Source organism: Camponotus floridanus, unplaced genomic scaffold (assembly GCF_003227725.1).
Source record: "Camponotus floridanus strain SB8 unplaced genomic scaffold, Cflo_v7.5 scaffold51, whole genome shotgun sequence".
NCBI lineage: Eukaryota > Metazoa > Arthropoda > Insecta > Hymenoptera > Formicidae > Camponotus > Camponotus floridanus.
The window spans coordinates 883,310-907,769 of NW_020229670.1; the positions used below are offsets into that span (position 1 = coordinate 883,310).

Consider the following 24,460-nt stretch of genomic DNA (forward strand, 5'->3'; position numbering starts at 1 on the left):
AGTCACTTCTCACACAACACCTCCGCAATGTCAGTGACTGTCTAAAAAGCGTCTCCTCCACCTAATCTCCACCTTCTTTTCTATCGTATACTTAGTATCTCTCTTCTCTCTTTTTTTCTTTTTTATTTTTCACATTTAGATATCAATATACTCGTATGTCACGTTCGCGTTATGTCACAATGATAATTTTGATATTGCATCTGCATTGTTTTACAAGGATTGTAAACGTACGGTATAGAATTAAAATAAAATTTAAAAAAAAACTAAAATAAAATAAAAATAAAAATAAACTATAAAATAAAAATATAATAAAAATAAGAAATATAAAATAAAAATATAATAAAAAATAAAACTTATGTTAATTTTAATATATTCGTGAAAAACATAAATACGTTAAAAATGTGTTTTTTTTTAATGATGATTTTGATATTGCATCTGCATTGTTTTACAAGGATTGTAGACGTACAGTATAGAACTAAAATAAAATTAAAAAAAAGCCAAAATAAAATAAAAATAAACTAAAATAAAAATATAATAAAAAATAAAACTTATGTTAATTTTAATATATTCGTGAAAAACATAAATACGTTAAAAATGTGGTTTTTTTTTTATTTGAGAGCATGTAATATGTCTAAGAATACATTTCACAACTTTTTATGTTGAATATTTTGTCTGTGATTTATGATATATTTTTATAGTAATCGCAAAAAGATATAAATGATATAAAGATATCTACCGCGTAGTGACTTCGGTCTAACGAAAAGTGTGACCCTTGAAAATAATTTGAATAATTACTAGCAAGTTTTTCATCGAGGATGCTAAACAGCTGTAGTCTGCCATCTTTTTTTGGCCCTCCGCGGGATAAAAGACAATGCGAAGCGCCCTTAATTTACTTAAAAGACCTCCAAAAAGCCATTTCTCAATGCGCTTATTGAGCTTAACGCTTTGCTTTTTTCATTTTCATGTAATCGTATTAAACAGGCAATAATACTGATTTTAGGTCGCTATATTCTCATTGATATCACATATGTGAACAGTAGATAAATAAGAATGAGTTTCTTTTATAAATTTATATATTTATATATAGGGTGGTCCCGAACGTTCCAGCCAGACTTTGAGATCTTATTATAGGAAATTACTATAGGAAATTTAATTCTGAACAAAAAATTTCGTATAAACATGGGTCGAAAAATGCTTCCTTAAGAAGTTATCGCTCAAAAACCTCTGATGAAGGAAGAGCAAAAGGTGAAAAGAAAATGAAGCTGAATAAATTTCTTGAAAAAACGATAAAAATAAAAAATAAAAATTTTTTTCTTTTATGAAAATAAAATAATTTTTTTTTAACTAACTTTTATTTTATTTTTATAAAAGAAAAAGATTTTTATTTTTTGTTTTTATCGTTTTTTTTTTTTCAAGAAATTTATTTAGTTTTATTTTCTTTTTATTTCATTTTCTTTTTACCTTTTGCTCTTCCTTCATCAGAGGTTTTTGAGCGATAACTTCTTAAGGAAGCATTTTTCGACCCATGTTTATACAAAATTTTTTGTTCGGAATTAAATTTCCTATAAGATCTCAAAGTCTGGCTGGAACGTTCGGGGTCACCCTGTATACTTTTATATTTCTATATTTATTTATACTTTTATATATTTATAATTATATAATACGGAAGCAGAAAGTATTTACAATTCTGCAACTGTAGTACATTAAATTAATCGACGCAAGTAGGTATTTATTATCAAAAATCGGGATAATTCTTGGTGAGACGTACCAAGGTTCAAATATTATCAAACCAACGTTGCTTGGAATCCCGTGAAGCACGTACGGTTTCTATTAAAGATGTCCCCTTTTCGCAAAACACACGGGTGCCAGTGAGGATGACTCGAGGCAAGCCCCCAGTAATAATTCCTCCGTCGAATTAGCGCCATAAGTTTGGCGCCGCGACAGCCACGGAGACAATATTAATCTACTTTGAATTTATACACTCTGCGGTCTTCCGCCAACCTAGCTTGTATTAAGTCTTCTTGCAGTTTTTCTCATTTTTCGAAAGTTTCTACGACAGAAAGTTTCTTTGAGAATGAATAAACTGAAGTATCTGCCGTAAACAGGAACATCCTCTTGATTCTCTTGTTATTCGATCACAAGTGCATATACATTCAAATTTTCGAAATAAATGTCTCCTTTTTCATACATGGAGGAAAAAATTATCTTGAAATAGAAAAATTTTAGTTTATTCAAGAAAGCTATTTATTCGGTGGGTACTAAACACGTATTTACTTGTATTCAAAACGTCTGTTTTGCTTAAGTTAAGTATTTATTTACATATGTTTAAAAAAATATATATGCTTTAAAAAATATAATTTTTAATTAAATATTTTAATTTTAATTTTACAAAATATTTATTAAAATACATTTTTTATTCCCAAAAATTTAAAATTTTTTAATTTTAAAAAATAATATATTTAATTTAATAAATTATAGTATATATTTTACAAAAATAGTATTTAAATATAAAAAATATATAAATGATAAAATAATGTACTTAATATAACAAGTATATTTAATTAAAATTAAATACTTTTGCTTAAATGAAATAAACAATTCCTTGCATTTAAAGCAAAAATTTCAAGAAAACAAATTTATTTGATTTAAAAAATTTTTTCCCTCAGTGTACATATTTTCATAGATTATAGATTTTATTTAAAGTTTTTATTTTACGATTAAATATGTATGTTTTCTTTTGTATTTTTGCTTGAAATAAAATTTAGCAAGAATTGATCTTTTAGTCAAAAATTGAAGATAGCTAGATATTTCGAGAGAATTGCCGTTATGTCGCTTTATTAACTCTGTGGCTCGTACTATTAAGACGTGGTAAGAGAAGGAGGAGGTAAGATTCACCCTCCTTCGTGCAGACAGATAAATAACTCAGGACAGCCTGAGAATAACTTAAGAGAGTACTCCTACTGTGTGTGTGTAATGAGAGAGAAAGAGAGATGTCTGAGTAAATCTAAAAGATCATTCGTAGCGAGAACGAATGGATATATCTTTTATTATTCCAAGTGTTTCTTCTTATTGAGAAGTGTTCAATTACATGCGTATTTATAAAAATATATATGCAATAATGATTTGTTTGAAAAAGAGGAGAGAAGAATATAAGAGCTATTTAAAAGCTTTGAAACAAAGTCACGTTACTAATTTAAAATACAAATTTTGTGATCTATGACTATGTTAATTAATATTAGTGAATTGTACTTTCAGTGAAATAAGATGCGTCTGTTTTTTTATGACTTTAATTCATTTGATACTTTTATAATATGAGTCTTCCTTTAACTTTGTTATCTTTTAATTGAAATAACAAACTAATTGCTCATATACAGATTTTTCATTGATATTAATTGTTGTCTTGATGAGTTGGAAATATTAAATTATATATTTCTTATTCCTCTCTTTTATTATCAAAATATGTATCACTACTGATAACTTTTACATCTAGATTATATTTCGTAAAATAAATATTATATTATATATATTATATTATATTATATAAAATATATATTTCGTAAATAATAAGCACACTGAGAAAAATCGTTTGATTGCACCAACAAGACGTATATGATTGAAGGCATTTTGGTTAAATCAAACAAGAATTTCTAGTTATCATAAGACTCGATTTTTTATAACTAGAACATTTAATAGATTTTACTATAAGGATATTTGGTTACTATTTTCTGGTTGGATCTATAACATTTCTCGTTACATTAATTTCTTTGCTTACTCTCTTAACTTAAGTTGTTTTCAATATTTGCAATCAAATAAAGAGCTAGTATTAACATTAAATCCAAAGTATATATTTTTTTCTCTTACGAGCAGTAGTGCCAGAAAGAGGACGCTAGCTCTCTGATTGTGTGTGTTTGAGCTGCATCCTCTTCTTGCATCACTGTTTATCAGTTTAATTTCTAACAAACTGAATTTAAAATATAATTTATTCAATAATCTGGATTGAATTTATCCAATAATCTTGTTGGAATTCAGAATATTAAATGGACTTTTGAGATTAAATGGAAAAAAATTTAGACGACTTGGTGCTGACGAGTTTAGTATTATTAATCAAAAAATTTGGTAAATTTAATAGGAAGAAATTAATCAGATACATGTGGTAATTCCTACAAGAATTCTGATTCATCCATTTTCCAACAGACATATTGGTTAAATTTACCAGAATTCTAATTAATACAACCAGATTTTTTTTCTCAGTGCACACTGAGGGAAAAATTTTTTTAAATCAAATAAATTTGTTTTCTTGAAACTTTTGCTTTAAATGCAAGGTATTGTTTATTTCATTTAAGCAAAAGCATTTAATTTTAATTAAATATGCATGTTATATTAAGTACATTATTTTCATGTATGTATTTTTTATATTTAAATACTATTTTCGTAAAATATATACTATAATTTATTAAATTAAATATATTATTTTTTTAAATTTAAAAATTTAAAATTTTTAGGAATAAAAAATGCATTTTAATAAATATTTTGTACAATTAAAATAAAAATATTTAATTACAAATTATATTTTTTTAAGCATATATATTTTTTTAAACATATGTAAATAAATACTTAACTTAAGCAAACAAATGTTTTGAATACAAGTAAATACGTGATTAGTACCCACCGAATAAATAGCTTTCTTGAGTTAACTAAAATTTTTTCATTTCAAGATAATTTTTTCCTCAGTGCACTACTTTTCAATTCTGATGAAAAAATCATGGTACATACATGGTACGCTAAAGTGACGAATAGAAATATAAAATATACGATATTCCGGATCCGTAAAGGAAAAAATGTGCATTACAATCGTATCTTAAATCATACATTGCTTCGAAAATAAACTGCTGTTCGACGTTTTGCACATACATTATGCACCGAACTGCGTTCCAGCACTTAGCCGCATCTTTCCGCGAGACCGTCAGACCTCGCGTTTGGAGCATTTCTCCGAGGCCCGACTGGAAAAAAATTTATGTTAAGCCGAAGACCGCGCGGGACTCAACTCCCTGCCGGGGATTAAGACATTCTCGAGCTAATAATTTTCATGCCAGGCCGTGAAATGTTTTGTCCGCGTCCGCCTTGCTTTTCTGCCTGGCCCGACATCAGCGCGCGCAAAAAGTCGCGAACATCCGATCCGAATCGTGGCCACTCGCGAAAATCGACGACCGAGTCGAACTCGAACAATCGGACAATCTCATCCGCTCGTCGATGAACGATTAAAACGAATCTTTCTCAAATCCGCGAAATTTCCTACGGACAATAGGTGTCAGTCGAAGAGAATGTAGTGCCTGGAGGTGCACGGTTCGAACCCCGAGTCTACAATTATGAGCCATACCACGTCGGGGCGAACCTCATAACGAACTCACTATATTGCCGAGTATTTCAAAACTGGCTGTATACTCGTGTAGAGAACGCTCTTTACCTGGTTTCCTTTCTTTCATCTTCCTCTCAATGATCAACGAGGGACAAAGAAGGATCGCGAGAAAGATAGAAGGTCTAAGAATAATGTTTTAATGAATGATGGAATTTTCCGAAGAATTCGTGAAAACTGGATTTCGTGTGCCCCTTGATCGCCAACCATCGTGATTATAAAAGATCAATGTCGACAATGATGTTGAGATTTTTTTGATGCATTTTTATAATTAATTATTTTTTAATAAAAAATAATTATAAAAATACATCAAAATAATTAATTATACATACTTGCTTTAAAATTAAAATTTTATTTAAAATCATGAATAACATTTTAAATAACGCCATGCTAAGTAACTGAATAGATTTTTTAAGGATATTTTTAAAGACTTTAAATTTAAATTTTAACTTTTTTTTATTTCTGTTGGTATTAATATTCTTTATTTAATTATTTAATTTATTATTTAATAGTTTGTAAATATATTCATCAATAATATGAATTAATGCTTCTCTCTATTAATATATTATTAAATTTACAAATTCTATCTCCACTGCATTACTTTATTTTCGCATAAAAGCATTCAATATTGACTTTACAATATTGTATATTCAGATTTCTTTGATTACCCCTTTGACTGGCCGCGATGATTTCTTATCGTAGCGAATCTGTGGATTCTATACTTGAAAATAAATCATATTGCACAGAAGATATGCTACGGCAGGAAACAACGACCAGATGTGAGTAGCTGTCGCATGAGACACGTGTGTCCAAGCCATCGGATGACACTCGCTATATTTAGTTCTATGGGAAAAAGGGGTTTCAGAGGCATAATCACACCTACGTGTATGCATACTCGAATTCCCATGACAACTTTTTAAACGATTAGACATTTTTCTTTTTTCCTAATATATTTTTCTGTATCGTAATAAGTGTCCTTCCTAATAATTTCAGCGATTTTTGTCGCCAGGTAGCACTTGATCTCATAAAAAAGAGTATCAAAGCTAATTCAAATTGTCTATTTATACACAATATTTTATGTAATAAATATATTTTATTAATAAATTATTAATAAATATTAATAAATTAAATAAATTTATAAAAATTATTTATAAATATTTATTAATAAATATTAATAAATATATAAAGAGTTACTTATAAACCTACTTTTATTTATGTACACTTAAGAATTGCAAACGTTATCTATTGTAAAATATTTATTTTATCAAATTGTAAATTTTATTACTAATGAAAATAGTATTCTTATATCTCTTTATATTATACGTAAATATTGCATATCAATATAAATTATTTTATGTTATGATACTATAATATGTAATATATGTATCCTCTCTAATAGTTGATATATTTACACGAGACCCAAAACGCAGTTGTGTAATTATATAAAGGAGCGCGTAGATCACATGTGTGCTTCGAGAAAACGCGTGGGAAGATACTCTTATAACTGTTGGCAGCTGTTCACACGTGTCTCTGATGCGCGCGATACTCAAATTTAATGTGTCTCTTTCTGCCTTTAAACCTCTACTTTAAATAAATTATGAAATAATATAAAAATTTCTATTATATATTATTTTGTCTTTGATCGCAGTAATCCCACTTATCATTAATTACAAGTTATAAATACATGCATTATATATATATATATATATATATATATATATATATATATATATATATATAAGAATTTACGTCATCAAAAAATAAAATCTGCGTTTTCTCTCTTCCAACTATTATTATAAATATATTTGTATTGTACATTGTATTAATCAATTTTTTTTTTTCAGATTGATGCACCACTAGAGAATGAAGCCGATGTCGAATCTGATGTCCACAATTTCGAATCTACATCACCAGAGAAAGGTTTCAAGGGTAAGTAAAAACAAATTTTAATGCATGAATATTTGAGAAATATAAAATATGTAATAGGTAGTACATATATGTTTATAATCGAGAATATTTTTTATACGCACTATACAATACATACACAATATATCTATTGTAAAGATAAACAATGAACAATTTCAAGTAACAAATAAATTAAAAAATTAATTAAAAAATTAAATAAATTAAATAAGTTATAAATTGCTCATCGCACGATGTTACTCTACCACGGTCCCAGAGAACTGTAGGTCTTCTTCTTTCTTGTTCATCCTTTGCTATCTCTTTATGACACTCATTCGCGAAAACAACGGTTAATTAAAATTGCACACACACTAATTAAATAAATTTAACGATTGCGTGGCACTTAATACTTCCGATGTTAATTATATGCGACACTAACTTGGCATATTATTGCGGACGAAAAACGTAAATATAACGTAAATATAATAATCAGTTTGGCACTTGAAGATTGTATGATTAAATTCATGCATCTCGTCATAACAATACAATATATACGCACGATATATTTGGAACATATAGATTATGTGTGTCTGTGAAATAAGTGTATTATTAATCAATTATTATTAATAATGTCGATATATAACGTTGTGACATTTGAATTATTCGATTCAATCGTTCACATATACTTATTAAATCCGTGCTTTTAATGGGGACAAATTGTATTTATTTATTATTATCGACATTCAATGCAAGATATATTTAAATCTTAAAGAAATAATTATTATTTTAAATATATTGCAATAAAATAATAATTTATAATTTATTGTTTCGATTTTTACTTAAAATAAATTAATCGTAAGCGAAATACACGTTTCAATAAATAATCGTCATTGTTTTAACATATTTATGAGTAGTTAATCGGTGATTATAATAATTGTGGAAGTAATTGCGTGTTTTTAAAGGATAATACGATGACACATGTTTTCCTGTTCAAGTGTCACAACGTAAATGACAAGGTCACGATATGTAATAACGCGCTATATATCACGAAATATTTAACCTGTTATAAAATGTGCGAAATATTCTATTTCTTAAACTTTATATTAATTATTAAACGATTGATTATGATGTTTTAATGTTGTTCAATATCATGATACGTATTATTGCTCGTTCTTATTGACAAATTATATTTAATCAGTCGAAAGTTTAAAGCGCGATGTAAATATATAAACCTTCGAATCTAAATATTAATAAAATTGAATCTCTTAGAAGTCAAATTTGATTAATTCTATTCTTTTATAAATTTTTTAATCTTAGATGATCTTAATATCAGATGATATAGTTAATAGATTGAAATAAAGACAATTTATAAAAAAAGTAGAAAAATTGATCAATTTGATTTCTAAAAAATCGATTATCCTAAATATCGGAATATAAAACATTTCAACATCAATCAAATTTTTAGAAATAATTTTGAACGTCTTTATAATACAAATAATAATTTTATTTTTATTTTATATATTTTATATATTTTTATTTTATCTCATTTAAATTTTTATTTTGAACGATCATCGTAAAATATTTGCTTTGAGAAGTAATTGTCGCGATATTTTAAAAAAATTATTTGTCACAGGAATTAATCAATCATATAAACAATCATGAGAACTGTTAAGTGTAATAAAAAATAGTCACATTTGACGTCGCATTATCTCTCGAAATACAACCATGACAAATAAGAAGACTATTCTTTATAAATAATTAGAAATTATATTTCATAAGATTAAATGAACTTGACTCGTAGGTGTATTAAAATAACGATGTAATCGCGAAATATAATGATATTTTCGAATATTGTAAAACATTTATAAAATATATTGAATATCTATTTTATATATAACTTACATATTTAATTATTTAAACATTATAACTTATATATTACATTAACTCTTATTATATTCTTGTTGCTGCAATTAAAATTGCTGTCTTATAACTCTTGTTACTGCAATTAAAATTGCTCTAAAATACGAACGCATAAAGTGCGATATTCAAGTGCCGAACAATTTTCGCGTTGTTTTCTCATCATATAATAAAGTGCGCGTCACGTCACGACATTAACGTCGGAAGTGTTATGCAAATGTCTCGAGATTCTACTGATTAGTAAGCGCGTAATCGTAATTGACTACATTTTCGCGAATATCGTGAGAATCATCATAAAGAAAAGAACGAATAGGAAAAAAAAGGAGAAAGGAAAAAGGAGAAGTGGCATCGAGGGTGAGCAACTGTGAGTAAGCAATTTATAATTTAATTTATTTACTTGCAAAATTTTACTTGCAAAATAGTTCATTTCCGTAGTAGTCTACTGTGCAGTGTGTGTATTATTATATAATCAGTGAAATTCTCTAAAATCAATTTTGAAATAAAATTAAAATGTTTAATAAATATTTAATAAGTTTATAACAATTAATATTATTAATAATTAACATTATTAATATTAATTATTTATTTATATTAATTAATATTGATTAATTATTATTATTATTAATTATTAATATTATTAATATTATAATATTACATAATATAAATATAAATATTATATAATATAAATATATCTAAAATTTTACTCAAAATTTATAATGGAAAATATATTTAAGTTACTTATGTAAGAGAGAATCAGACGCGTTTATTTATCATATCATATCTTAATGTATTGAATTTTTAGAAATAATTCTGATAGCATCTTTAGAATACAAGTACACATACATATATTTATACATTTAGCGAGTTTTTAATTTTCGCTTTAAGATCGCTTCTAGCTTAACGATGTCTACTAAAAAAATGTGGAATCAGGTTTCACGCACTAGATGTATTTACTCGTTGCTTAGTTACATTAGCTTGCAATCATGATTAAGTTGCTCGCGTTTGAGATTATGCGTGCACGCAATTATGCGACTCGGGCATGAGATGGTCGTTACATCAACGATATGCAGGCACGTCATTATTTATAATACTATTAAATATTTATTAAATATCTTAATTTTATTTCAAAATGGTTTATTAATTTTTAATATTAATTATTAATAATAATATTAATTATAATAAAAATAATAATTTCGCGACGGAGTAGAGATCTCCCCGGAATTTAACCGGATTTAATCGGAGATCGAATTTCCGGCGAGAATCCTCGGTAGGAGGCTGAAATTAAGGCATTTGTAGATACACATACACCATATACGAAACCAATCCACTTAAGGCGCGCATCCCTCCTTCGTCCCCCTTTTTATTCGCGTCAGGGGTGGTCGGCAAGGTTTTGTTCTCGAACAAAAATCTGACAAATATGCCACGATTTGCCGAAGAATGGAGGCGAAGTGCACCACCCTCGTCCCGTTTCCCCCCCGGCGAGTAACTTCCACCGGGATCCAAGCGTTCTAACCCACCCTTCACCCTTTCCCCTTTCTTATTCTCCGGCTTTCCTTCAGTTTCCGCCTTCTCTTCTTGACGAAGGAGGGGGGGGGGGAGGAGCGCGGCAAACAGTGACTCTTAAATTACTTAGACTTAGACCGAACAAAATGTAACAAATGACTGCGAACGGAGCCACTTATGCGATATTGGCCCATCACCACCATTCACGTATATTGATACGTCGCATTAGGGCTAGCCGACACCCTCCCCTATATCAGCTGACTCTCTCCGCTTTTCTCCGTGTGTTCCTTTTCTAAAAAGAAGGAACTTTTATTAAGAACATATTGGAGATATATTACAATCAATGAGATCGCCATGAATTTTTAATTTAACATTCTTAATAACATTCTAAATCGTCATGAATTATTTCAAATTTTTTTAATTGTTCCTTTAAAAGTTATTAATTTTTGAATTTTGCGATTTTAACATAGGATCTTATGTAAACGTTCAAGAGACAGTAATAAATTATTCACAAACTATAAAAAAAACAATGATAAATATTTTATTTTCTAATATTATATTCTTCATACATGTAAAAATGTTCTCACAAAGTTTTAAAACGATTTACTTGCTCGTTTTGAAATTATTATTAAAAAATAACTGTGATTATCAGTTTGACGCAATATTGATGATAAAACGTGGCAACATTTTCTTGGAAATTAAGACCTATTTATATTAAAGAATACTTTGAAGTATGATTTCGTGATTTTTAAAAAATTTTTGATTAATTAGAATTCGTATTCTGCCCAACTTTAATTTTTTGGTACTTTGGATTAACTTTTGAGACATTCCGTCCAATACATCCTTAAAGCTTTATTCGCTTTTGCGAACAAGATATCGGCGACCTGGCTTTTATTTTCGTAAAATGTATTAATTTTCTCTTTCTTTCTCTCTTTCTCTCTCTTTCGTTTTGCTTGCTTTATGATTTTCCGATTATTTTCAACAAGACAAACGGTGCAGTCGCTCTTTAAAAGATGGGGAGATAGCAGTCGTTGTTCGGTGAGTTTCTCACGGAAGATCTGCGGTTTTGGGCCCTCGAATACCTCGAATATCGGCTTCTCTTTTCCTATCCGCGCTCTCCTCGCTAAGTCCTTTCGTTATTAATGGTTTTCGCGAACTAGGTTCATTAAGGAGCTCACGAAACTCTACGGCGCATTCATGAGAACGCCACCCCTTCCAGTTCTCACGAGAGATGAAGGGTGGATATTGGGTGCTGAATGCGATCTTCGTGCATCAAATTAGTAATATTATTTTTACGTATATCATTTGTTTTTTTAAGTTTTTTTACTGTATCATTTTCAATGTAATCAAGTATTATAAAGTATAACATGTGGAGAATGTCTCATCTTCATCTTCATTCATGCAATTTTTTTATATTTCGAAAAACGAAAAAAATTTTTATTAAAATGAGTACATACTTGTCGTTGATTGTTGTTAATTAATTTTGATTTAATAATATTTAACCGATTTAATAATATTTTTTTATCATTTGTTTCTTTAAGTTTTTTAGTACTGTATCATTTTCAATGTAATCAAGTATTATAAAGTATAACATGTGGAGAATGTCTCATCTTCATCTTCACTCATGCAATTTTTTTATGTTTCGAAAAACGAGAAAAATTTTTATTAAAATGAGTACATAAGTATTTAACCGATTAAACAATATTTTTTTATCATTTGTTTCTTTAAAAAAATTTTCGCTAAAAAATTGACATTTGAAAAACTGACATTCTCTGAATTATATTAAATATTATACGTTATCTCAAATATATACGTCAAATATTATACGTTATCTCAAATATATTACAATGATAATATTTGCTCTATTATAATACTATTCATTTGTATACCTCGGTCATGAAAGTGTCTTCTCTAACAAAATCTCTTTTCGCGCTGAACAGAAGCTACTATTGCACGTGATGAAAGAGATGAGATACGCGGAATGGCCAGCATGAAAACGGATATTGAGGGAAGAAAAACGGGCGCAGTATGAATGAAATCGTAATGAAGACATTAACCGTGTCCGTTGCTCGTGTTAGCGAAGGTAGAAGAAAAGAGCGATGCACCTGTCACCAATCCGTTCAACTACGCGCACTCGACCTCGGGGCGCGGATTATGCGCCGAATTATATAAAAAAAAGGAAAAGGCATCGCCTTCGCCGGCTTTTTTCTCGGCACCTCTCTCATCATCTCCCCGCTAACCTCAGCGGACTGAAATTATGCTAGAACACGAGGGTAATGCAATAATAAGTATAAGTTAGGCAGAAAGCGGGTTCCCGCGAGAAAACGAAAGGCTGGACGCGAGTGAGAGAAGCGTCTTTGGTACCGGCTGACTATTATGTCGTTTAAGACGAGCCCCCCGAGCGTGCCATCTGGAAAGAGAAAGAGCGATGGTATTTTTGCTCATACACAGAAAAAAATAAATGTCAAATCAAAACTTACATACTTAAATTAACGCGTTCATTGTTTCATATATACGCAATAATTTCTAATCTTCTTAGAAGAATTTAATAATTTTAAATTTTAACAATGTTATAGTTTTATTTCAATATTATAATTGTCATCTCAAGAATATATCATTATTTAATATATAATTATTAAATTATATAATTTTAATATAATATTAATTAATATTAATGTTACATTAATATTAATAATATTATATAATTTTAATATAATATTAATTAATATTAATGTTATATTATTATTAATAATATTATATAATATTAATTAATATTAATATTATATAATATTAATTATTTAGAATATATAATTCTGCTTTAAGAAAATTATAATCTTTGATTTAAAAATGTTATTTTCTATCTAATATTGCTTCTTTTCCATTCAAGAAAATTAAATCTTAAATTATGTAAGAATATATTTTTCTTGATTGAACTATAATGGCTTCATTCAAGTAAGCAATTATTCAAGCAATTATATTTTTCTTTAATTAACGCGATATAATCTCATTTCAAGATTTCCATGTTAAAACTAAATATATTTTCGAAACAAGAATGTCCTTTTTTTCTGTGCACAGTGCAGAGATGTATTTTTTAATATTTATTGCGTTTTTATTGAAATATATTCCGAATTTTATTAATCGAAATGATTAACTTTTGGCAGAGAATTTCGCCTTGTGACAGATACATGGCTAACTTCATTGAATGATATTTAATACCTTTTTAACTGGTTAGTACTTGTATAATATTATTTGACCAAATATTTCCTCTGTATCTAAACTTTTGCAAATTTTAAACAAATTCTGAATATTATTTGCATGTGTTTTTGTCATTTGAATCGACGTGATTATACGTTTCCCATAAGAACACATGTTAATTCGGTGCAAATTAAAATCCTTATAACTTGTGAACGCTTTAGTGAGTCGATTTAAAAATTGTACTGAAGATTCTAAACATACACAGAAAAAAATAAGTGTCAAATCAAAACTTATATACTTAAACTAAAGCGTTTATTGTTTCGTATATACGCAACAATTGATAATCTTCTTAGGAGAATTTAATAATTTTAAATTTCAACAATATTATAGTCTTATTTTAATATTGTCACCTCAAGAATATATAATTATTTAATTTTACTTTAAGAAAATTATAATCTTTGATTTAAAAATGTTATTTTCTATCCAATATTGCTTCTTTTCCATTCAAGAAAATTAAATCTTAAATCATGAGAATATATTTTTCTCGATTGAATTATATAAAATAGCTTCATTCAAATAAGCAATTATTCAAGCAATTATATTTTTCTTTAATTAACGCGATATAATCTCATTTCAAGATTTCCATGTTAAAACTAAATATATTTTCGAAACAAGAATGTCCTTTTTTTCTGTGTACATAAGTCAGAATCAGTTTTGCACTCTCGTGATCGTACCGCGTTTTTTCTGAAAAATTTGCACCCGTTGACGCTAAACGATGATACTTTCTCGCGCTTCTGTCCTGAGTTTTTCCATGATTTCGTGAGATTCGCATGCGAATGCATCGCGAACGCTGAAGGGGCTTGGAATCGTGGAAATCCATTCTACGCGTGGGCTCGTCACGGAAAGTAAACGCGTCGACTGTTCGCACATAGAACGAGGTTATTGCTGTTTTTTTGCTATTAGCTAAGTATACCGCCTCTGGCTTATGTTAAGCCTCGGTAATTATTTGTCACAGTCAGCTGCGACGAGAGACAGACAGAAGATGTGACATGAGGTAAGGGCGAAGAAAGATCCTTTCTCTCTCTCCCGGCTCTTTAACGCGATACAAGAGATTCTCATTGAAAGAGAGAGAGAGATTGTTATTAATTGTATTTATATCTTTATTTTTTTTCTTTTAAATTTTTCTTTTCATGCATCTATAAAAATAGATTATAAATGATGAATTGGACTTTTAAAATTATGTTGTGTGTAGGACCGAAATATATTTTTTAATGAATTTATTGTGTATTAAAAATTTGTCAAATCATAATAAAATTATTAATTTAATATTTAATTTTGCGTAATAGATTTTGTTGTCGATGTTATTGATTTATTTCATGTATATCATTCAAATGTGTTTTTCGATATCTTTCGTGACATCCTCGACTTTATGTAACTTTAATCTCTCTTTCCTCGTTACCTTCTCATTCTCTCATCCTGCAGCACTTTTGCCCCCACTGCCCCGTCATTTTCGGCGCCGTTCTCATCCTTAATGTGATTTTAAGGAGCGCCACGAGCAACACCATCGACTAGAAGATTTTTGTGGATGCTTGCGAATTATTTCTCTTGCTTCTGACCAGCCTTCTATCATCGCGTACTTTATTTCTGTAGAAAAATATGGATGAGTAAATTACATAATGAATAATGCAGCTATTATATGATGTGACTTTATTTTTTATAGACGGTTTATGTGAATATTTAATTGCAGTCTCTTATTCTTTTATGAAACATTACATATTTAATATTTTATATCCACGCTTCTCAATTGATATGATTTTATATACTTATTCATGTAATTCTTATTGCATTTTTATATTAATGTGAGAATCTTAAATTAATATAGAAAGAAATGAAGAGTATTTAATTTCTATTGATTTTATTTTAGCATTTGATTTTTCGTGATACTTTTGTTAGGAATTCATACGTTGAAGATTTTTGCGTTTTTTCAATACTCTAGGAAATTATTATATGGATAGATAAGAAAGTTGAAGTGAATGAAAGGGTAAACTCTATTCTCTACACAGTACGCGGAAAAATGTTTCAGAAGTGTCAGTCATGCGTAAGACGCATCCAACACATTATGTTAGCGTCCAGTCATATACAGACATATACAAAATACGCCATCATACATACAATCATACATATACAAATCCTGATGGAATCCATCCACCCTCTATGAAACAACAGAAAGAGCTTTTATCGACTCGCTTGGCTTATTTTCTATAAAGAAAATTCCCTTCGGAATAAAAGAAAGTTTTTCGTAGGGAAAAATAGAAATGAAGAGAGAGAAGGAAAAAAGAGGTGGATAGATATAAAGTATCAAACAATATTGTCTTTTATGTGTATATATAATATATTTTAATATATAATATAATATGTGTATATATAATATATTTTATATAGAATGGCATTAAAAGGGTGAATTTTTTTATACACAATGCATACTTGATATTAATTATTTGACATGTTTATAATAAATGTAACAACAGTTGTTCACATGCTTCAGTGACAATTTTTTTTTATTTTTTTATTTTATATGATATGTCTTCGCTTCAATGAGAATGAGAATGTGAATGTGAATATTGCTTGTCTGCTTATATTGCTGTGCCAGTTTTCAGGAGAGATAGCTTGAGAAATGTATATAATTTTTGTTACAGGAACGGAACTGGTGCCGAGCTGATCTGTATAAACCGACAATTATGTAGCCAATTTCGTTTAACGTTTAATAATAATAGCGCTGATTTAACGCAAGATATTTTTATACATGCAATCATATACACGTATATAAATTCAATCCCTATATGCCCGTTATACCGATGAATTGTGGAAATGATTATAACTATGCTGTTGCATCTATAATGTATGCTATATGATGTATTTGTTTAAAAAAATAGTAACAAGATTTATAAGATATAAGAGAAAGATATTGCATAAGGATAGAAAACAAGATTCATGATAAAGTTTGTTGATTTATTACTATTATATAAAGTGGCTTTATGATTTATTAAATTTTTGTGAATCATAGAAAAAAAAAAATAAAATAGACACATGAGAAACGTGAATACTTTTTCCTTCTCTCTAAAATGTATTTATATTATTATAATTATATTGTATTGATAATATTTCTTGTGTTGAATGTACAATTGTATATTACATATGTATTTTTTATTTGAACAATATACATTTTATTAGTAACATTCTTACATAGAAGCAGGTGAAAAATGCGTGATAACATAAAAAAGGATTATATAATTTGTTTATTTATGCATTATATATGTATGCGGCATTAATTAATCTCAAATTAATTTTATAAAAGAAGAAAGAATATTTTTATTTTGTATTCGCTATGTGATTTTTTTAATTGTTTGCAATAAAAATTGACTTTACAGAAATATATTTGGAGTACATTAATTTCTTAGCGGCTGATAACAAATGGTGAAAAAAATCTAGAAGCAATTCTCGAGACATTTTATTTTAATATGTATGACAAAGACTTAAATTTTAACAAGATTTTCAGAGAATTCTCAACAAATTTTTCTATAAGTCTACGATAGCTTCAGCATGCGAGCAAGAAGAGGAGAAGATATAGGGTATGTATATCTGTGTATATGTGTGTTGGTCGCGCGTTAATTAGTTTGCAAGGAGTTTAAAGGCAAGCCTGGAAGGACTTCGTCAGGCTGCTAGGTGGTCCCGAAGCCTCGAGTCATCATTGCCTCATTTACTTTGTAAAACAATCTTGCCGGCAGTTCAATGGGCCTAACTATATCAAACTTGGCACCGCGTAATTAAACTTCCTTGTAAACCGGTCGAAAAGTAACAATTTACGTAGAGAGAGATGATCGAATTTTAGCATTCGATTCGAATTATCGAATAATTTATAATTTCAAATCATGGATTTAATTTACTGTGTACGCTATTTTAATGACATTTGAATGCGCTTCAAGGATGTTATTTAAAATATGTATAATATAATAATGTACACATTATATTAAAAATTTTAAATTAATTTAAAAAAAAAGACAAATTAATATTGAAACTTATTCGATTACAAATATAATTGAAAAAAAAGACAAATTAATATTGAACCTATTCGATTACAAATATATTAAAGATGTTATTCAAAATATGTATAATATATTATAATAATGTACACATTATGTTAACAATTTTAAATTAATTTAAAAAAAAAGACAAATTAATATTGAAATCTATTCGATTACAAATATATTAAAGTGTAAGAAAAACAAACATATAATTAAAATTATAATTATAATTAAATAAAATTATAATTAAAATTAAAATATTTTGTGATAAAAAACAATTTTTTGCAAATGTATCTAAATGTGAAGCGTGTTAATAGATTACGAAAGAACAAAACGAACCGAGAATAGCATCAATTTTGTAACTGGGAAAACTGATGTCAAATGCAAAAAGGACGCGCGTGATCGTCTTTTGAGAAATCGCTCCGGATTATTAGGGTATGCCAGATTTTCACCGTACGACTAACGTCGAGGGGTTAAGCCGTTTTTACTTATTTTCTTTCTAATCCTTACAAATGTCAGGGTCATCAAGTTTTTTCCCTAATTCGTATTGCGACCGACCCGCATGCAAACGTTAATCTTGATAGAACGTTCCGTGGTTTTGTTTAAGGGCTGCTTGTTAAACATTGGCATATTATAAACAAGCGCGATACGATGCAGCCGTCAAGTTGTTCGTTAATCTCGTTAAAGCAAGACAAGTTGAAACACATGTGTGTGATTTACTTCTGGATTTAAAGTTTCAAGATTATTTTATTCTTTTTGCTAGAATTTTTTGTTTTTACATTTTATATCTTAATTAATTCTAAGAGAGAGATCAGATAGGCACCTTGTGCCTTTATGCAATGGCATTAAAAATCGTCATTCATTTTTGGGAGGCTTCTTTATTCTAGAAACTGAGGATTCAGCCCAAATTTAGCAATATATTCTGATTTCTGTCTGCGCGAAATTTGTTAGAAATCAGCGATATGTTTTTCAAAATGACACGAATGTCTTTTGATTCGTTTCTCCCCAGAGACAAAACTATCTCTGTGTGGCATAGACAATGGGGAGAAGCGAGTCAAGCGCAAACCTGAAATGACAAATGACAGGATGTGTCCTAAATACACCACTGGGGTGTCCTATTTTCTTCGTTTCTCTTCGACACACGAATTTCTCTCGTATCTAATTAACACGGCAGTTCAGTTGGAGCATTTTAACGAAATGAAATGAATTTTGATAAATATAACGAGCTCTCAAAAATATATGCAAAATACAATTATTCATACGATTCAATTATTTACAATTATTCATACGATGTAACAAATATATAAACCTTGAGAAAAATATGGTTTTTCTTTCATGTGGCTCGGCAGTTCAGTTGGAGCATTTTAACGAAATGAAATGAATTTTGATAAATATAACGAGCTCTCAAAAATATATGCACGTATTTACAATTATTCATACGATGTAACAAATATATAAACCTCGAGAAAAATATGGTTTTCAGAGACTGAATTGTTCTAATTATCTTATATTAAAATTTTTAATGAATTTTCCAGATATAATACAAGCAATATAAATAAAATAAATATTTTGTTTTTACTACCATCAAGAAACTAATTTTGAAATGTTATATATTTATACATCGCTCAATTTTTAATCGTACATATTTGTATTTTATATTATTGTTATAAGGAATGATTTCTCATAAAGTACTAGGATAAGGTATGATTTCTCATAAAGTACTAGGAACGGCTATAAATGGTTATAGAAAACTACTTGCTTCCTTGTTTTTCTTTCGTGTGGCTTTAGAAAATTACCTCGCGATAAAGCGAGGTAGAGAGTACACGGAAAAATAGCACAATAGAAAAAAAATACAATAATGAAGCGCCTTTAAATGTAAACGAACCGTTTGAAGCGGTAAACGGCACTGACGAGAAATAGAAACGTGTAAGCGAGAGGCTATAATTAAGCCGGCCCTCACCGGCATCATAGCTATCTCCCCCCGGATATGCAATACCTTCCTTCATAGACACATCGCGCGCTCTAATCTATCCCGAGACGCGCCGGCATAATTAATTTATTCGCGTTTGCGGCTCGTTAATTGAATAACCTCGGGTCTTGAGAGCGACCAGTTAATGAGAGCGCGTTGCGAGTATCTCATTAAGCGGATCGCGGGGGTGTCTAGACATTCGGACCCCGGAAATCCGTACCGAGTCCTACCGGACAAAGCTATCGAAGGAAAGATTCGAGGAAAGAAATAGAATAAGTCTTTATTATTATTAAGATATATATATATATATATATATATATATATATATATTATATATATTTATTTATTAAGAATAAGAATTTATAAGATGCAGTTTAAATTTAACACAGATACTTAAGGATGTATTGGAGATATATTACAATCAATGAGATCGCCGTGAATTTTTAATTTGACATTCTTAATAACATTCTAAATCGTCATGAATTATTTCAAATTTTTTTATTTGCTCCTTTAAAAGTTATTAATTTTTGAATTTTGCGATTTTAACATAGGATCTTATGTAAACGTTCAAGAGACAGGTAATAAATTATTCACAAACTATAAAAAGCAATGATAAAAATTTTATTTTCTAATATTATATTCTTCATAAATGTAAAAATGTTCCCACAAAGTTTTAAAACGATTTACTTGCTCGTTTTGAAATTATTATTGAAAAATAACTGTGATTATCGGTTTGACGTAATATTGATGATAAAACATGGCAACATTTTCTTGGAAATTAAGACCTATTTATATTAAAAAATACTTTGAAGTATGATTTCGTGATTTTTAAAAAATTTTTGATTAGTTAGAATTCGTATTCTGCTCGACTTTAATTTTTTGATACTTTGGATTAATTTTTGAGACAGACGGTCCGTCCAATACATCCTTAAAATAAGTTTTACAAATTATGAACTTTTTACTCGCGCGATGCTTGTTTGTAACGTAAATATAAAATATATAATATATAAAATAATATATAAATAATATATAAAATATAAAATATATTTTTAATTGCATGTTTAATTGCCTTCGATCGCGCGTATTTTTATACCTCTCGCACCGCAATCCTTATCATTACTCCTTGGTCGAGATTCTTTCGGACATTGATGCGCGATCGATTAATTCTAACCGAGTTTGTATTCATCGCCTCGTTTTAAACCTCTCTACGTCTCTTTTTTTTTCTTACGCGCGTAGGGCCTCCTCCTTAACTCGAATCGCAGCAAGATGGCCGCGGGCTCCGGTAAATAAGCGACTGTCATCTGACGCCCGCAAAAAGCGGATACACCGCGGCAGACTGGTCTCCGTGCTCCCGTCTTCGTCCTGCCCTCTCACCCTCGCTCTCGATCTCTCCCTCTGACCCTCTCCGTCTGTATTCTCCGTTCTGCCCTGCCGGATCCCTTGTCTCTCTTTTCCTTACTTTTATTTACCCGTTCGTTTATTCCAGGCATCGCGTCTGCCCGTTTCTCTCCCCCTTTTCCCTCTTCGACTTCGCGTTCCTCTTTTGCGAGGTCTGAAGATTAATTACAAAAAATCACCGCGACGCGAATTGGAAACGTCGTTCCACGAACTGCGAACACGGCACGAGGGACATGGGGAGGAAGGGCAGGGAAAGATATGTCCACCGATGAACTTTTTGGCCCGCGAAAGATGGCTCGATATAAGCGACCGGACGTTTCGGGACCGATTGGAGGATTGACTTTTAGTTGTTGCGGGCTTAGCGTCGATCACCACGACGCGAATCGAACAGCTGTCAAACAGGATCCTATACGAAACGTACACTGAGAAAAAAATCTGGTTGCATTAATTAGAATTCTGGTAAATTTAACCAGTATGTCTGTTGAAAAATGGACGAACCAGGAATTACCAGATGAATCTGATTAATTTCTTCCTGTAAAATTTATCAAATTTTCTGGTTAGTAATATTAAACTCACCAGCACCAAGTCGTCTAAAATTTTTTCCATCTAATCTTAAAAGTCTGTTTAATATTCTGAATTCTAACAAGATTATTGGATAAATTCAATCCAGATTATTGAATAAATTATTTTAAATTCAGTTTGTTAGAAATTAAACTGATAAACAGCGCATTGAGAAAAGAATCTGATTGCATTAATTAGAATTCTGGTAGATTCAACCATTGTCTGTTGGAAAATGGACGAACCAGAATTCTTGTAGAAATTACCAGATGAATCTGATTAATTTCTTCCATTTGAATTTATCAAATTTTCTGGTTAATTAATCTAAATACAATAAAGGTCCACCAAGTCGTCTAAAATTTTTTCCATCTAATCTCAAAAGTCTGTATTTAATATTCTGAATTTCAACAAGATTATTGGATAAATTCAATCAAGATTATTGAATAAATTATTTTAAGTTCAGTTTGTTAGAAATTAAACTGATAAACAGTGATGCAAGAAGAGGATGCAGCTCAAACACACACAATCAGAGAGCTAGCGTCTTCTTCTGGCACTACTGCTCGTAAGAAAAAAAATATACTTTGGATTTAATGCTAATATTAGTTCTTTATATACATTTTATGGCAAATATTGAATACGAGTCAAGTTAAGAGTAGCTAGGAAAGAAGTTAATGTAACAAGAAATTTTATAGATCCAACCAGAAAATATTAATCAAATCCTTATAGTAAAATCTATTAAACGTTCTAGTTATAAAAAATCGAGTCTTATCACGATAACTAGAAATTCTTGTTTGATTTAACCAAAATGCCTTCAATCATATACGTCTTGTTGATACAATCAAACGATTTTTTTCAGTGTAAATACTTGCAATTTTGTTGATCGCTGAAAATGCGAACCCCTTTATTTTCTATCCTTTCTTTGCTCTCCCCTTCTCCCTCTTTGATATATTAGCATATTCGATTATATTGATTCTAATCAAGAATACTTTTTTAACTAATACACTGATAAATGTATAAGTTTGAAAGCACTACAGCGAAGAATACGTAACCATTAAAATCTCATTAATGATCCTTTCCGCTTGTTCGTTCCTTGAAAACTTGTTCCCCACATGATTTCAAGTGTTAATGCCCCCGACATCTAAAATATATTGTTATCTTATCGTATGATTTTTTTCCTTCGCGTGTCTCGTAATGTTCTCGTAGATTTCAGGCACGGCGAAAAGCGTGGAGTTTGGGCCGATAGAAGGCGCGAGTTTATCCATGTTCTTATTCGCGAATCCTTTATTTTTGGTAATTTCGAGACAAATGACTGGTCGACTTGACGGGCCATTATAATGACATTAGCACTACGACTACGGAGCGCGCGCGCACGCAAAGAGGATGGGAATCTTTGTGGATTTCTCGTTTTCGTGCTGGTCGGTTCTATTTCTTCAAAGTTTTGCTTTAATGAAATCTGGTTAAATATAGTCTTATGTGCGGAAACCGTCAATCACTCGAGCAATTACTCTAACGTAATGAAGTTTCCTCTTATCATTTTCTGTCAAAAGCTATCGGCGACGACTTTTAAGCTATTTACCTTGCATAACTTTCGCTTGGATTCTCAACAATACGGCTCAACTCGATAATATCGCGGAGAAAGTTATGCAAGGTAACTAACTTAAAAGTCATCACCGATAGCTTCTGACGGGGAATCGTAAAAGGAAACTTCATTACATTAGAGTAATGGCTCGAATGATTGATGGTTTTCGCATATAGGACTTCATTTAACCAGATCAACCAGTTAGTTTATAAAATCTGCTTCGAAAGTTTAATAAAGATTTATACTTCTCATTATAGTAGCTACTTTCTATTACGTGATTCTTCCGGGTAAACAACTAGGTTACTACAAGACTGAAAAGTCTAAGAAATTATAAATTAACAAAATGTTGAAGGAAACAAGCTATCGACTTTGTCGTAAAATTTAATTTAAATCAATTGTTCAATTTATAATACTTATCCTTTTATAATATTGATCATTATTAAACGCATTATTTATAAAAAAATTTCTTATATCCTTTAATTTTTATATATAATAAAAAATAAATAAATAAAATTTTATCCGCATATAATAATTTAATATATAATTTAATTATTAAAAGCACTCTCTGAGAATTTATAAAGTCAGGTTTACATATATGTTGCATGTGCCATTGTATCTAACAATATTTTAGATATAATGTGTAAAGATCAAATAAATTCTTTGAGACGTTATATTAAAAAAAGGCCGATAATATGATAACAGTGGATAGAAATGTCATACGATAAATGACAAGTGTAAATTCATTCTTAAGTTGAATTAACGATTAACAGCGCGCGAAAAGAGGAGTCGGGAGCATCCTGTGACGCGTCTCCGTGTTTTTCGTACGCCGGTGAGGCTTGACAGTAGCGGAATTGGGAGGAATTAAAAACGAAATGAAATAAAGCAAAAGAATGGGCGAGTTGTGGCCGGATGCTTTGTGATGTTCGCAGAGGCCGCATAAGCTT

The 24,460-nt window shown here is 29.6% G+C and overlaps 1 protein-coding gene across 3 annotated transcripts in view; it reads left to right on the forward strand.

The window, feature by feature from the left end:
* The window catches only part of LOC105254390 (ubiquitin carboxyl-terminal hydrolase 48), a 78,846-nt gene extending 61,868 nt beyond the window's left edge, over positions 1-16,978 (forward strand). For all 3 annotated transcript variants that reach the window (XM_025412458.1, XM_025412456.1, XM_025412457.1), the window contains 2 exons: positions 7,258-7,342; positions 16,627-16,978. In XM_025412458.1, coding sequence (XP_025268243.1) covers positions 7,258-7,342; positions 16,627-16,649 — 108 coding nt within the window. In that variant the 3' untranslated portion in view covers positions 16,650-16,978. The remainder of the gene's footprint in view (positions 1-7,257; positions 7,343-16,626) is intronic.
* Positions 16,979-24,460: the final 7,482 nt, after the last annotated feature.